The sequence below is a fragment of the Pongo pygmaeus genome, chromosome 4 (genome assembly GCF_028885625.2).
Source record: "Pongo pygmaeus isolate AG05252 chromosome 4, NHGRI_mPonPyg2-v2.0_pri, whole genome shotgun sequence".
In the NCBI taxonomy this organism is placed as follows: domain Eukaryota; kingdom Metazoa; phylum Chordata; class Mammalia; order Primates; family Hominidae; genus Pongo; species Pongo pygmaeus.
In genome coordinates, this window is record NC_072377.2 from 150651900 (window position 1) to 150668885 (window position 16986).

General features: G+C 44.4%; 1 protein-coding gene across 7 annotated transcripts in view; it reads left to right on the forward strand.

The window, feature by feature from the left end:
• SH3RF2 (SH3 domain containing ring finger 2) overlaps window positions 1-16986 on the forward strand; it is a 144814-nt gene that overhangs the window by 124082 nt on the left and 3746 nt on the right. For 4 of the 7 annotated variants that reach the window (XM_063665244.1, XM_063665247.1, XM_063665243.1 and 1 more), the window contains exon 10: window positions 1498-1841. In XM_063665244.1, the coding sequence (XP_063521314.1) occupies window positions 1498-1773 (276 nt within the window). In that variant the 3' untranslated portion in view covers window positions 1774-1841. Of the gene's footprint in view, window positions 1-1497; window positions 1842-16986 lie in introns of those variants that run through there. The other 3 variants (XM_063665246.1, XM_054489507.2, XM_054489506.2) reach the window with 1 other exon arrangement.

The window sequence follows — 16986 nt, forward strand, 5'->3', positions numbered from 1 at the left end:
AGAAGACAGTAAGAAAGTTAGGTGATGCTTATTGCTGTCTTAATTTATGGAACATCACCATCATCACATCATCGCCATCACCACCTCCATCACCACCGCCATCAGCATCATTCCACCATCATCATCCATTCCCCTCAGAATGGAAAGAGGATGTGATTCCCCCATTGGTTAATCAGTTACTGAATACTAACAAGCTGGCAGGCACTGTGCTGAGTACTTCATGTGTCCCATCTATTTAATCCTGACAACAACCCTCTCAAATAGGCATTAGTTTCATCCTCATTTTAAAATTAGGAAATGGCAGCTCAGGGAGTTAAAGAACATTACCCAAGACCGCACAGTTGACACATATGTGTGGAGTAGAATCCAGATCTGATGCAAAACTCATGCTCTTACTGCTAAGCTATAAGCTCATAGGGAAAGGCATTGGAAAAAGCACTGACAAATATAAAGGTTGGGAGTTCTTATTCTGAATTATAGAGATAATTCAGAGTTTTCTAGGCCCCAGTTGCCCGTTACTCCAAGCTTTTAGATACAACTCTAAGCATTTCATAAATGCCCAGACCTTGGCTGGATATGATGAGGATCAGAACATATGAAGAAACTCAGATCTTAGTGGGGGACACTAGGTTGCATTACATGGAAGAAAGACATCATTCCTGAGCAGTACCACAGAACACTTTATTAGGCCCCAAGATAGAGAATGGCTAAAGCAAATACTGTACTTATAGGTATCTGGCAGATATATAACAGGCTGGGAGAGGTGAAAGGAAAGAGGAAGAGGGGGAACTGACATAAACTGGAGACTTTGCATCTCATATAAAGGGGGCACTGCTTCTCAGGTCCAGCCAGCTGTTGTCAGAATGAGGCATAGGCACAGTGTGCCAGAGCTTTGATTTTTTTTTTAAGAGACATATGAAATTCTGATTTTTATATGCAATCTCCCAATTTTTATGTGTTGGCAAGTCGATCAAACCCTCAAACATTCTGCAGGCTAAATTCAGCCAGCAGGTGTCCAGTTTGCAAACTGTGCTCTAAGGATTTATAAGGCCATTATGGAAATCTCTAAATGGAGTCATCAGGAGAGAGGCCTCAAAGAAAAGGAAAGCCTTGAGATTGGCCTTAATAGTATGTAGAGAGGAGAGAGACAAGGTAAATTTCTTTAATCTTCCAGAAGGGATCATACCCTCTTGCCTCAGGCTGTTTTCATAGGCGTTGGCCTACCCTATTTCTCCCAGATAAGTCCTAATCCTTTTGTGGTTCTCAATTTAAAGCCTCTGGGAAGACTTCCGTGGCTTATCCACTTCCAGCTGAAGTTAGATGCTCCTCTGCATTCTCAGCATCTTGTACTTCCCCCATCGTAGCACTTGACACTCGTGGTAGCCACAGATATTTGCAGAATGAACACATAAATGAGACATTTCAAGTGGGCACAAGCATGGGGAAATAGACATCTCCCACCTCACCTGTGTCCATTTCCTCTCCTTTCTCTTGCAGCAAGTCAAAACCGTGAGATTTCAGAATTACAGCCCTCCTCCCACCAAACATTACACTTCCCATCCCACCTCCGGAAAGCCTGAACAGCCAGCCACCCTCAAGGCATCCCAGCCTGAAGCAGCATCCTTGGGCCCAGAGATGACCTTCCTATTTGCCCACCGAAGCGGCTGCCACTCCGGGCAGCAGACAGACCTCCGGAGAAAGTCAGCTCTTGGCAAGGCCACAACCCTGGTGTCCACTGCCTCAGCCACGCAGACCATGTTTCCCAGCAAATGAACCTACGGGTGGCTTTTCCTAGACCCCAAAGAGGTGAATTGCATTTAAATACAGTCTGCCTCCACTGAGGGCATCCTGCCATTCTTTGGGGACTTGAGCATGGATCCTTGTTCTTCCTATTTCACCTCCAGAAGAGCAAAAGTGGGAGCAGGAATTCCTGCCCTGGGTGGGAGGATAGATGCCGTGGCCTTCCAAACATACAAACATAATGATTTGATGCCGCAAAGCTCGCTTACTCAGACCAAGGAGTGACAAATTGTCATGCCCACTTTATGCCCCAGCATGGAGTATGTGGCCTCTTGTCGTCCCTGTGTTACTGTGTAGAATTTCTATGGTGTCCTAAAGGGGGCTGCAGCAGGGGTGTGACAATGGTGGGATTGTTGGCATTGCTTCTTTGACCTTACAATATCCTCAACAAGCATTAGAACAACTTCTGCCATCTTCTGGGGCCTGTACACTGGCCACTAGTAGCTGCCATATCTTTTTCCCTCTGTAAAGTCATAATCCTGGCTGCAAAGGGAGAATTTCTGCGAGGGGTATGAGGTGGATGCTTTGAACATTCTGAGAACACAATAAAACTAGAAGGAGTCAGCTTCCTGAGTATGCTCCACTTAAGAAGGTCAGAGAGATTACTGAGTACCAAATATCAAAAGATTATCATACTTTAAGCTTCTCGATCCATTTTCCCACATATAATCCTTGCGATAAGCAGAAAGCATATGGCTGTGGATAGGGCCATGTATGGCATTATGGACAATTAATTCATCCTGGCTCTATAGTCTGACTTCAAGAAAACACAGCAGGCTTACAAACAGTCTTATATGGGGTTAGGGTTTAGATATATAGTCTAACTTCAAGAAAGCACAACATGGGCCAGGTGCGGTGGCTCACGCCTATAATCCTGGCACTTTGGTAGGCCAAGGTGGGCAGATCACTTGAGGTCAGGAGTTTGAGACCAGCCTGGCCAACATCATGAAACCCCATCTCTACTAAAAATACAAAAATTAGCCAGGCATGGTGGCGCACGCCTGTAATCCCAGCTACTCTTAGGGCCCAGGCACGAAAATAGCTTGAACCTGGGAGGCAGAGGTTACAGTGAGCCAAGATCACACCACTGCACTCCAGCCTGGGTGACAGAGCGAGATTCTGTCTAAAAAAAGAAAAAAAGAAAGCACAACATGCTAAAAAAACAACCTTATATGGGGTTGGGGTTAGGATCTATATTTGGATATATATTGTTTGCATTGCAATATTCCTGACTTTCCCTGCTTTCTTCTCACTTGGGGCAGATGAGCTGCTTCACTCACAAGGCAACAACATCAGTGCGAACATGGCAGCCTGAGGCTGGGGTGGGAGTGCTTCCTAGGGGAAAGCTGCTATAAAAAGGTTAGGACAAAGAAGGCTGGAGGAGAAAACAGGGGAGAGGAGAAGGAGAAAGGGGGGGCGGGTAAAGCAAATATGAAGGAAAGAAAGTAGGCATAAGAGTAAGAGTGAAAGAGGATTGAGGGAAAGCACAGGAAGAGGCTAAAGGAGACAAGGGGTGGGGCAACCTTACATTCCCCGACAGGGTGAGGAAAGAAGGACAGAGCCTGCGATGAAGAATGGGGCAAAATTAGATGACCCCACTAAGATGGAACTAACGTGAGCAGGACCAGCCAGGCAGAGCCTTGTAATCAGGGTAGAGGAGGCATCCCAGGAAGCCGAGGCAATGCTGGGAGACAACCCATTAATTCTCATTAAACTTAATTGTTGTGATTTAACATTTATTGCATGCCCATCGATGTGGGCACTTTAACGCATAAATAACATTTGCTACTAAGGCTGGGTGCCATAGAAAGAAAGAAAAGAAAGGAAGGAAAGAAGGAAAGAAGGAAGGAAGGAAGGAAGGAAGGAAGGAAGGAAGGAAAAGAAAGAAAGAGAGAGAGAGAGAAAGAAGGAAGGAAGGAAGGAAGGAAGGAAGGAAGGAAGGAAGGAAGGAAGGAAGGAAAGAAAGAAAGAAAGAAGAAAGAAAGAAAAGAAAAGAAAGAAGAAAGAAAGAAAGAAAAGAAAGAGAGAGAGACAGGGACAGAGGGAGGGAGGAAGGGGCATGTCTAATTAGACCTTTCCCCTAGATAGTTCTTGAGGGTCCTGGGATTCAAAACATGTATCTTTTACACACCCACTCACACACTCGGCAAACGGAACTGTCCACAGACTTTTTCCAGACCTTAATAAAACAAAACAAAACCATACTCCTCCCATAAAATACTTCCATTGTGTCAGACCTTTGGGGCTGGTAGAGCCAACATGACAGCACATTGTTCTAGCGATCTCAGTCATGTTCGGGTCCATATCTCACAAACTTTGGGTCAATATCTGATGTTTGTGGACCCAAACAAACATGAGATATTGACCCATTAGGTCCACAAAATCAACATGCCCAAATCCATGCCTCATTGAACTAAATATAATAATCCAGATGGAGAAATGAGATAAAGTCACAAGGACAGGGAGGCATTGTGTGATTTGTCAAAATATAAGTACCTATAACTCATCTTTACCCAAAAAGCACTCTCAATGAGTTTAGCAATGTTTAGCAGTCTACTCTACACTCAGAGTGGCAGAGATATGGCATGACTGGCTGACCAAATATTTAGTCTATTCCTCAGTAGCAATGTATCCAGTTAATTTTTAAGTTTTGTGGCTGACAAGCAGGGTGCTTACATGGAATGGAGATGTCCATGCCTTCCAAATGAAATGAAATATTCTTCCCACCATCTATTTAATATCTCTATGGGATAACCTCTCTGAGAGATGCAAACAACTCCAAGACTTGCCACCTCCACTCCCTCCAGCCTCTTCACCCATGTGCAGCATCAAACTCACCCTCTCCCAAAGTAAATCCCATCTTTGTGGAGTTTTAGGAGGGTTTGAAAGGGGCAAAGGATGTTTTTTCCAAGTAAAACTTGGCTTCACTGGCAGCTTTAACTCATTCGTTCCACCAACATGCTTTGTAAATTTATTGTTTTATTTTTTGTAGAGATGAAGTCTCACTGTGTTGCCCATGCTAGCCTCAAACTCCTCGGCTTGGCCTCCTCATGCCTTGGCATCCCAAGTGCTGGGATTACAGGCGTGAGCCACCACACCCAGCCCCAACATGTTTTTAACATTTACTGTGTGCTAGACACAGCAAGGAAGATGATAAACACATCCCCTCATGTAATTTCCACCATATCCCTATAAGGCAGGTAGATTGTCCCCATTTCAGAGCCAAGGAAACTGAAGCTTGAAGGTTAACCACAGATGATGGCAGAACAAGGACACAGTCTCAAACTGTCTGACTTCAGAGCCCAACTTGGGACTTGCTTCATGAACCAAAAACCCATCCTTGACTTCAGGATGCTGACTCTGGACTGCCAGGAGGCAGCAGAGTGCATTTTTAGCTGCAAATGCGAGCCTAGAACGCTCGGCTGCGCACAAACACAGTTCAGGTCTTCATTTACCACTTTCTGGCTGTGGGATGTCAGGCCAGTTACTTAATCTCTCAGAGCCTCGTTTTCTTACATAGGAATAATACAGTGTAGTGCCAACCTCAATGGGCTGTTACGAGGATTATCTGAGATAATGATACAAAGTGACTTAAACAGCGCTGGCATCATGAACACCTAACAAATTTCAGACTGGGATGTTTTTAAGCAAGCAGGCTGTTGAAATTTCCAGTGAAGAAGTTCTAACAGAAGGGCCTGCCCAGGACTGTGGTGCTAAAAGGAGACTGACACAGACTAGTCTTGGAAGTCAGAACACAGTCTCAGCTGAGTCCTGAAGGAGAAGAGAGAGTCAGATACACAAAGTAGTGGGAAAAAGGGTATTCCAAGCAGGAAAAGATCTTCAGCATTTGGGTTTAAATGTAGCAATGGACCCAAATTCACTTAATACTTAGAGGAATTTATTCCCTTGTGGAACCTTCCAGAGATCCCAGGTAGAACCCCAGCCCCTCAAGTCTGAAGGTGAAAATTCCATCCTGTGAGAGCATCACCCCTCAACAAAGGTTCAGACAGTCCCTAGGAAGAGTGCCCCTTTGCCCTGTGGTCAGACTCTGGCATCTTTGTGCTATGAAAAGTGCTAAGAATAGGATTTGATTGGGGGAAAACGGGAGACATCTGAGTAGGGAAGGTGGGTCATGCCCAGCTGCGGACATACTCTGAGGACCACACCTGAGGAGATGGTCCCATTGAGCAGCATCAAGATCCTCACTTAGGACTTGTCTCCTTCCCTTTGTGTGTGGAACCTGCCTCGCCTCCTCCACCCTTCACCCATCCCACAGACAGGGCTTTCAGAGCAGGAAGAGTTTAAAGCAGTGCCCTACCTGTGTCTTGATGAGATGCAGGACTGACTCAAAACATGGCTCAGTGACCTCCAGTGCGTCTTGAAAAGTCAGGGGGTCCGTCCACACCAGGCCTGCCTTCCCCGGCAGCAGCAACCCAGGGGGCTGGATCAGGGTCAAGGCGGCTTCAAATAAATGAACATTCATTCTTCAACATACTGTGCCACAGCAGCCTGCTTCACTCATCCATGTGACCTGCCCCTGAATTAGGCATATTCCCCCCAGAGACTGTGCAGGACCCCATCTCTCAAGTCCTCATAACCCCCTAGAAAGTCGCAGCTGAATATTTAGGGATCAGCTGATCCAGGACACTCAGGACTTAGGAGTGTAGTAAGCCTGGCCTGGGCCCTAGAGAGTCTCACTCAGTAGTCTGAAGGCGGGTTCTGGGAGTCTGTGTTTTTAACAGTATCCCCAAGTGATTCTGATTCACATAAAGTGTGAGGCTCCAATCCACCTTTCTCATATGGCATGGCAGAGCCAACATTCAGCCCTGACATCCAGCAGGAGTGTGGCCACACTGGTTGGTAGAATGTTGAAAGAGGTTTGTACTGATAGGTGAATAGTGGATGCTCTGAGCTCCCCAAGGCCTGCTCACACCCACACCCCAGTCCTTCCCTCAGGTCCTCCCCATCGCTGTACCATCCAGCACCTAAAAGCTCAGGCCAGGTGCAGCTAAGACCTCCAGCAATAAAGCCCTTCTCCATTCCAATTGGCCAGTGCCTATGCCATCCTGGTTGCTAAATATCGTAACTGTGACCCTGGAGTACAGCGTAGGACCCAGAGAGGCACTCAGAAGCCAAGAGCTCTGCTAACAAGCCCAGCACTCCTCCCAGCCCACTCCTGACCACTCTCCAGCCGTTGACAATCACCTTCACCTGGTCCTTGGCATAGGAACGGCGCTGAGTAGGAGGGAGGGCAGCTCCATGCTGGCTGGTCTGCCTTTCTCAGCTAACACCTTCAAAGGCCTCAGCAATGCCTGTGAGCTTCCCAGCTCCTCTGCCATTGGCTTGGCAGGTACAGAAGTTATCTGTTTCCATGAGAGGAGCAAGCATCCATCCTCATCCTCTCACCCACGTCTGACCACACAGGCAGCCACATAGCTTCTGGACTCCCTTCCTGAGAAGTGAACAGCTGTGGCAGGCAGAACAGCAAAGTCCTATCAAGTCTCTCCAGCTGGGACCAAGTGCTTAGCGAGCTGGCACGGGGCAGTGCCGGGCCAGCAGCTGCTGCCACTGATGCTTCTCTTGTTTATATCTTGAGAGAAAAGACCCTGATTCTCTCTTTAGCTAAGAGAAGATAGTACTAGCACTTCCAGAAACCTCTCAGGTGACCATGAAAGACAGTCACTTAGGGAATGTGTTTGGCAGGCAGGACCAAACCAGAGACGTTAACTCCAAATATCCTTGTAGCAAATTGGTGTCATGGAGAATAAATCATACAAGGACATTTTACTTGAAATAGAGCAATGTTAAATGATCAAGCAGACTGTTTTCCAGGCCTAGATTATGTCCTAGACCAAAGCAGAAACAGTGTTCCCAGGTGGCCCTCTGCCCACTGATCTATACTTTGACAAATAGAAGGCAGCGAGGTGGGATCTCTTCTGGATTTGGGGCCTCCTTTCTGCTTTTCTCCCCTTTTTATTATTAAATGCTTCACACATATGAAATATATGTCTATACACATATGTAATTATACAGGATCATAAAAATAACCATATACCTGCCACTCAGCTTTTTTAAAAATAGTAATTGTCAATACCACTGAGGTCCACTGTGTGCCTCTCCCAATCCCATTTCTTTCTTCCCCTCCCCACAACCTTCCTCACAACCACTACCCTGCATCCCACACTTATCCTTCCCGTATAATTCTCCCACACATATACCATATGGAATTTTTAGTGCAACCCATAGAGATATTTGGTAAACACTACTCAAAGCAAATATTGCAACCTAAGGCCGTAGATATTCTGCCTGAAGATTTGAGCTCCCATCTGGCTTCTGTGCCTGAGATTCTAAGGCTTTGATTCATTGTTGGGAACTGATTTTGATGCACCAACATGTCTGGTTTTGAGAATTTCTAGTTTGGAGGAATTTTGACAAGAATTTTTCCAACTACACCTGTTTTGGGAGACCTTGTTGCTTCTGAATGGAGAAATACAGGTTGTGGCCATGCCCAAATTGCTTGAGGGCTTTTAAGTGATTTGGGGGCTTTTAAAGTAAGTCTCCTCTGGGCCTTGCCTGGGACCTCAAGGTAGTCAACCATAGAAACCAAAAGCAGCTTCTCAGAATCTGAAACTGAAATGAGATCTTGCTGCTGCTGCTGCTATTAATCTTTTAATAAATTATCATAAGAACCTTGTGAGGTATGCAGGGAAATGCTTGTTTATTTTTTTGTTTGTTTTTTTGAGACAAGGTCACACTCCTGTCACCCAGTCTGGAGTGCAGTGGCACAATCTCGGCTCACTGCACCCTCAACAGCCCCGGCTCAAGTGATTCTCCCACCTCACCCCCCCAAGCAGCTGGGACTACAGGCGTGTGCCACCACACCCGGCTAATTTTTGTATTTTTTGTAGAGGTAGGGTTTTGCTATGTTACCCAAACTGGTGTCAAACTCCTAGACTCAAGCTATCTGCCTGCCTCACCCTCCCAAAGTGCTGAGATTACAGGTGTGAGCCACCACGCCTGGCCTGAAAGATGCTATTTTTGTCTCCAGACTACAGTTCAGAAAACTGAGACTCAGAATGTTTCAATTCCTTGCTTAAGATCACAAAACTAGTTTGAGGTAATAATGGGAACTGAAAAAAAAAAAAAAAAAAAGCATCTCTGACTCCTCATCCAGCAATAATTGCCATCATGTATCAAGCACCTACTACATGCCAAGCACTTTACATGCTACATACATTGTGTCATTTAATTCTACCTAACCCTATGATAGAAGTACTGCTATTTTCCCATTTTAAAGATTAGAATTGAGACTTGGCGGTCAAATGACCTGTCCAAGGCAACAAAGACTAGAACCCAGGACTCTAAGCCAAAACCTTAATCCCTCTTCTTCAATGGCAACTATCAACATGGTTGAGATTGGAGAGCACGGACAAATGAGATGTGCCGCTGATTCACTAGGATGGGGCTGGAGATGGAGGAGGGTTTGTCTCACAGGGTCAAGCCCTCCCAGAAAAAAACCATGAGGTTAGGTCTTGATGTGCAACAAGTAGGGGTGGGAAGTAAGATAACTGAGAGTTTTATGCACAGAGAAATCCAAAAAGCAAATCTACCCCTGCTCCAAGAGTTGCCAGACACAGCCAAGCCACTTGAAAAAGAACTGAAGCTTACAATGTGGTTCTGGATCATTGACATCAAAACACAATGATCATTTTGCATTCCCCAGGTCGCTCTCTCTTCATGAGATTATTTCTGGTTTTGCCTGTCCTCACTCTAAATGATACAGGCAGAGTCCCACAAGAAGAGGGATATGATCTCCAAAATGACCCCCACTTCCATCTCCTCTGCAGGAACAAAAGGGCTCAGAGAGCTGACATCTTCTTCCAGTGTTCCTTGCTGGTGTTTATCCGAAGTTCAAATGCAATTTCTTTTGGGGGTAGATACACACCCACAGATGCAAACTAATTAGGCAAATGGGGTCACTGCTGGATGGACAAGAGCTGCAGCCTGATAAGGACTAAAAGGATGCCAGCCAAGACCTAGGGAGAAAGGCAAAAGACATCTGCAGAGGCTGTTTTGTGCACTGTGTGCATTTTGTGTTAATGCTCTTGGAATCAGTGCTAGCATGACCAACCGACTTAATGAGAGCCATTTTCGATGTCAGGGTTTGACTGCTGTAGGTCACACATGTCCTGGAGGCTAGCACCATCCTAATGACCTTCCCATGAGAATCACAACTCCCTGACCATCCAAGAGGATTGTGAAGGCTATTTGCATTCAGGAGACCCTCACAAATAAGTAGAAAGGAAGCTTGAATCAAAATGTACACAGGCAGCTAAAACAGGCCTGGAGGTCCAAAAAGGAATTCAAATAAATAGTGCCTTCAAAAGGTTGTACCCAGAATCCTGCAAGCCCCACCACCACCTTCTCTCCAATCCCATAAGAGATGTCTTATGTGTCTGTCAAGGAGAGGGTAGAGGACTGCATTGCACGAAGAGGACATGTCAGTCACAGCTTAGATAGCTCTAGCCTCCATGACAAGGAACAAAACAGTCATAACAGTCAGAAGGGGTGACACTGTTTTGAAGGGAAGGCTAATTTTAGATATCAGAACCACATTTCTAAATATTCTGTTCTGCACATTCTATTTATAAGCTGAATTCTTTTTTAAGCGTAAGCTGTTTTTAGATGTTGGCAAGTTTTGGAGCTTAGGACTTCTTTGTTATGGGGGCCTCCAACAGAGAACTAAAAGCATCAGTCAAGGACCAGCTATGTTCCCAGTCCACTAGAATGTCACAAGATCTGGAGAAGTAATTAATATAATAGCTAGGATGATAAGATTTGGAACTGGATCACCTGGAGCTTTGTCACAGCTTTGTTACTAGCTATATTTCCTTTGGCAAATAACTAAAGAAACTTGGAAAAGTGACACATCGCTAGACCTCAGTTTTCTCATTTGTAAAATGAGGATCAGACCATGCACCTCCTAGTAGGGTTCTCAGCAGGATTAAGCAAGTTCAGGCATGTCCAGCTCTGAGTATGGTATTGGGTACATAGAAGTGTTCAATAAATGGTAGCTATTACCATTTATTGGATGTAGAGGCACAATTCAAAACAAAGAGTACAATAGCAAGCTAGGCTCTATCAGACAGAAGTGAGAGGAGAGAACAGTGAGAGTGTTCTAGTTGTTAAGAGAGCTTCGTGAAGAAGAAAGATTTTGAAAAATGAGCAGCACAGAGAAATGTGACATGAAGAGGGAAGTGCCTGGACTCTGAGGTCATACATCCCTGGGTTCAAATCCTGACCCCACTTGTCAGCTATCTGACCTTGGACCAAGTTAACAAACCTCTCCGAACCTTTCTTTACTTATCAGAAAAGTGGGAACAATAATCAGCACTTCACACTATGAATGGGAAAATCAAGTCACACGAGGCCAGATGTTGGTATGCAGAAGGGGACTCAGAAGTGGTAGCTGTTGGAGAAATTTGCAGGATGACATAGGCTTGAAAGCAGGATAAGCAGGAAGAATGCCAAATATAAGAATGGAATCTCAGGCGGGGCATGGTGGCTCATGCCTGTAATCCCAGCACTATGGGAGGCTGAGGCGGGTAGATCACAAAGTCAGGAGTTTGAGACCAGCCTGGCCAATATGGTGAAACCCCGTCTCTACTGAAAATACAAAAATTAGCCAGGCCTGGTGGCGGGCACCTGTAATCCCAGCTACTTGGGAGGCTGAGGCAGGAGAATCACTTGAACCCGGGAGGCAGAGGTTGCAGTGAGCCAAGACTGCACCATTGCACTCCAGCCTGGCAACAGAGCGAGACTCCGTATCAAAAAAAAAAAAAAAAAAAAAAAAACAGAATCTCTTACTAGCTGCCATTCATTAGTTGTGGACTAAATGCCAGGTACCTAGTGAATCCCTCAGAGGGTTTGTTACTACAGGGTTGCTAAGAGCCCAGTGGAGTCAGATGACCTGGATCCAAATACAGGCCCCATGTTTCCTTGCTGTGTCATCAAGGGCAAGTCATTTAACTTTTCCAACCTGTAGTAGTTCCTTCCCTTGTAAAATGCAGGTATTAATTGTGCTTTCCTCAAGTGGTTTGGTGGGGATTAAGTGAGACAATGTAAATAGTCATTAGCACAGTGCCTAGCACAAGAAAATACTTTAATGTTTGCTACCATTATCATTATTTACATTCATTTTCTCATTTAATCTTCACAAGCCCCCCATGAGTTGTGTTATTGTCCCCTTGTCCAGGGCAACCATTAGCAAACATGGGGCCAGCTCTGAAGGACGAGAAATCTCAGCTTCTTTGTTCTCTGACCTTTCAAATAAGCTGGTCAATGGTGCCAGGGTTGGGGCAATATGACAATTATTTAAAAATGCATTTTATGCCATAATCCTCATCATAATTTCCCATCTGGTGGTCCCCACCACCTCACCACCTCATCTGCTGAAGGTTTCAGATTTAGGGCTGTGTGTACCCCAGAATGCAGCCAGCAAGCACATTAGTGTTGCCCCTCTGGGCACTTGCAGCTTCCCAAGGTTCCCAAGGTTGACACAGTTTATGAAATGTCCATTCTGATTTGCAAATAGGTCTGACACGGACATGCTTCCAGCTGGCTGGTGATTTCGATAACAACCTCTCCTCCTTGGTGCCAATTAACAGAAATTAAATGTCCCTGGCACACTTCGTAATTCAGAAAATGCTGATTAAACCCCCGCTGGGCGTCCATTATGACCTATGGGCTCCAGGCAAGTGCTGCTCTCACTCCATCTCCATTTAAAGTCGCAGAATGTTTTCTTCCTGGGCAAAAATCAATGTCACTTCATTCACTTATTCATTTTTCTTTCAATGGATATCAACTGAGCATCTACTATGGGCTATGTGCCAGGTGTTGTTCCGTACAGTTGGGATACAGCAGTGAACAACACAGATAAGGTTCCTACCTGCAGGAAGGGGAGTAAATGGCAAACAAGCAGGAGAATTTCTACATGTCAGATGTTATGAAAGAAACAAAGTGATGGGACAGAGGATGGCTGAGGGCATGAGCTATATCATGTAGGGTGGCCAGGGAAGGTTCTCCAAAGGGATGACATTCGAGTTGAGACCCAAAGACTAAGAAGGAAACAGACACGCAGCGTAGTGGGAACAGCAGGAACAAGCTCAACCTGTCCCCTGTCCATGAAACTCTCCATGGGGTAGGTTCTATTAACACTATTTTTTTTTATTTTTTTTTATTTTTTTTTTTTGAGACGGAGTCTCACTCTGTCGCCCAGGCTGGAGTACAGAGGCGCGATCTCGGCTCACTGCAAGCTCCGCCTCCCGGGTTCACGCCATTCTCCTGCCTCAGCCTCCCGAGTAGCTGCGACTACAGGCGCCCGCCACCACGCCCGGCTAATTTTTTGTATTTTTAGTAGAGACGGGGTTTCACCGCCATTAACACTTTTTCATTTATCAAACATTTTTGATCATACAATAAGTATTTGTTGAATGAACAGTTGGAGAATAAATGAATCCCCTTTTATCCTGACAAGAAGGCCCGTCATAGGAAGGATAAACATAGGGAAGATGCCACTGGAGTTATTACAAGCGGAGAAGCAAATTACCGCCATTTTCTCCACCCCGTTCCCCATCTCTACAACAAGGAACTTGGCTTAGGCACTAGCATTCAGGACTGTGAGATCTTAAGAACTCACCTTTCAGAGGAACTGGCCCTCGCAGTGGTTTAAAGCAGTGACTAGGCAGCAAACAATAAGCAAACTGACATCTGAAAAAAAAAAAAAAAAAAAAAACCAGCCGAAATGGTTGTTTGGAATTGTATACATGAGCCATAAAATATAATTTCCTTTGTTATCATTAGGGTATAATTATTGAATTTCTGCACCCACTTACTCATTCAGAAAATACTACTAGTTGTGAGTCTCTTCTCTTCCTCCCTTCAGCCCTCTGCCCTCTCTCTCTCTCTCTGTTTCTCGCTCCCCCTCACTCCCCCAACCTTTATCTGGCACAGCATTTCAGAGCCCAGGCTATAGATTTGGAATACCTGAGTCGTACCTAAAGTGTGACTTGCTGTGTGACTTTAGGTAAGTCACTTCACCTATCTGAGTCTCAGTTTTCTTATCTATATAAAGGGAATAATAATAGAAGACATCTCACAACACCATACAAAATAAACACTAAGGTATTATTATCTTTGTTACTATCCATTATTATCCTTTGATAGATAGGAATGTAAAGTTTAAAGAACTCAACTTAGGAAACTGAGACAGGTGTTTAGGGCAGAAGAAACTCTAGTAACAAATGTGACAGCCACTGTTTAATGACCTGTTTCTACCTGTAGGATTTTCTATTCTTTGAGATAATTATGAAGCAGGATCACAAGAAATATCCTTCAGGAGGTCTTTTAATCTATAATAATAATTTTGAGCCAACAATTATAGAGCCCCTGCTATGTGTCAGACACTATTCTATGTGCTTTACTTAAATCAAACATCGACTTATTTAAAATTCCCACAAACAGACAAAATAAATACTATTACTACCCCCATGTTACTGGTAGAAACTAAGGCCTAGAGAGATTAAAAAACATCCATGGGGTCACAAGGCTAGAAATTGTGGGGTTTGGAAATAAACCCAGGCAATCTGGCTCCAGTCTGTGGCTGCTAACTGCTTTCCACCTCGGTTAAGGTTGAGCGAAAGTCCAGACAGAGTGGTTCATACCTATAATCCTAGCACTTTGGGAGGCCAAGGCGGGTGGATCACCTGAAGTCAGGAGTTTGAGACCAGCCTAGCCAACATGGCAAAACCCCATCTCTACTAAAAATACAAAAATTAGCTGGGCATGGTGATGGGCACCTGTAATCCCAGCTACCCGGGAGGTGGAGGTTGCAGTGAACCAAGATGGCGCCACTGTACTCCAGCCTGGGGGACAAGGGCGAAATTCCATGTAAAAAAAAAAAAAATTTGGATGAAAAAGCTATCTCCAGATATCAGGGGGTTTTGGTGATGTTTTTGTTTTTTACTTCAAATAGACTTGGTTTCTGAGTGCTCAGTAAACAAAGAATTATTACCTGCCTCATCCCAAAACCCCTGGCCTGTAGACAGTGCTAATAAGGGCTGCTACTTCATACTGCACAATGCCAGCCTAGGAAAAGTCACACCTCCTACCATTGATGGGATTTTTTGGGTGCCTATTAAAATGTCAGTTGATCTTAGAGTAGAAGTTCTTTCTACATCATTTAGCACAACCTGAAAGGTCAGATTAATGTGGCAGCCAGCTTTCCCTTGGCAGTTACTTCCTTATTACTTCCCTGCCCCGCACTTGTTCTCAGAAATGTTACATCACAATAAATGTAGTTAAAAAGAGCAAACAAACCAGTGCTACTCGCTTGGGATGCAGATGCTGTAATCTGGGAGGGACATTCTCACAGCTGCTGACACCAAGACTGGTAATACAGATCAAAGCGGCCATCTCTGGGCCCATTGTGTTATTAACAGGTTGAAACTTCTCCATAGGCGGACACCCAGCATCAGCACTGGTACCAACCTAGGCACAGGGAGGAGAGGCAGGATATGTCTAAGGCAGACTGCCTTCCTTTTGAGGGCTAAAATTGGTAAATAACAAAATGAAACCCCCGTCCATGTTCAGTGGTATGTAGTGAAGACAGCATAACTCCAAATCCTGTGTAATTTATTGACTTGGAGAGACACAGAATGCATCCTCGTAATCACGGAATGCCTGCTTCTCCCGCTGAATGCAAAGCAGCCACCTGGAGCCTCTGACAGCTCTTACTTGCTGTTGTGCTGAGTGGAGCACATTAGCTAATGAGGAAGTGCTGCATTGCATTTGCAGGCCCTGGGAGCTCAGAGCAGCTCAGTTTTGAGCCCAAATGTGGTTGTCTGCTTGAAAGTTGAGGTTCCTCTAGTATATTCAGTCTCTGGAGCCACAGATCTTAGTTCTGCCTTTGTAAGTTGGGAGTTTAGATAAGACTCCCCAAATTGATGGGATAAGACTTCCACAAACGGCTTGTAAGATCTGACTGTTCCACACCACCCCCACAAAGAATGAGGCTGTGATCATTATTAAAGTTTCCCCAAAGAGAAAACTAGCCTGTTACATCAGCATGAGTCCCTGGACAGAAAAAAAATCAGGGTCTAGATGAAAGAAAATTGGACAGAAGATAGAAAATTATCGAACCAATTTCCCATCATCCTTTTAGCTTTCTCTTTTCCTCCTCCAGCATGGTTAGTTTGGACTTTATTTGTACTCAGAAGGGCCAAGAGCCATGCAACAAAGTCATAAAAAGCGACCTCCTGTTATGTGCAATCAAACCACCTGCCCTCACCTCACAAGGGGCTGCCAGAGAGGTTTGGCTGCACTTTCCTCTGGAGCATCCTCAGCCTAGGAAGAGAAAGGAGGCAAGAGATTGGCCAGGGAGGGGAGGATATTGATTACATGTGTGAGGATCATAGGAATGCAGGTTGAGTTTGGCCATCAAAATACAATATTTGAGACCTCAGAGAAATTCTGGGGGCTCGTGGATTTTAACTTTTTATTTTTGAAATAATTTTAGACTTTTATAAATGTTTGCTAAAACAGTGCAAAGAGTTCCTTTAAACTCTCCCACTAGGTTCCCCAAAAGTTAACATTTTACCAGGTTCATTTTTATTTTTTCTGGACCATTTGAGAGTAAGTTGGAGACTAAATGCCCATTTATCCCTAAACATTTCAGTGTGTATTTTTTAAAAATAAGAATATGCTCTTACATAACCATCATAAAATCAGGAAATCAATGTTGATATAGTGCTATTAACTAGTCTACAGGTCTTATTCAATTGCCCTACTATTTTTTAATTGTCCTATTTTCCCTTATAGAAAAATTATTTCAAAAGTCTTTTCTAGGACCCCTTTCAAGACCACATCTTGCATATAGTTGTCATACCTCTTTAGTTTCGTTTAATGTGGAACAGTTCCTCAAGATTCATTTTCTTTCATGGTCTTGGAATTTTGAACATTATAAGCCATTTATTTTATGAATGTCTCTCAATTTGTGTTTGTTATTTCTTCATCATTAGATTCAGGGCTTAGAGTAGGAGTAGGGGGCTTGGCAGTAACAGATGATAACCGGTAGAATGAAATAGGAATCCCTGAGCCTATACTGACATAAATAAATAAATGTAGGAG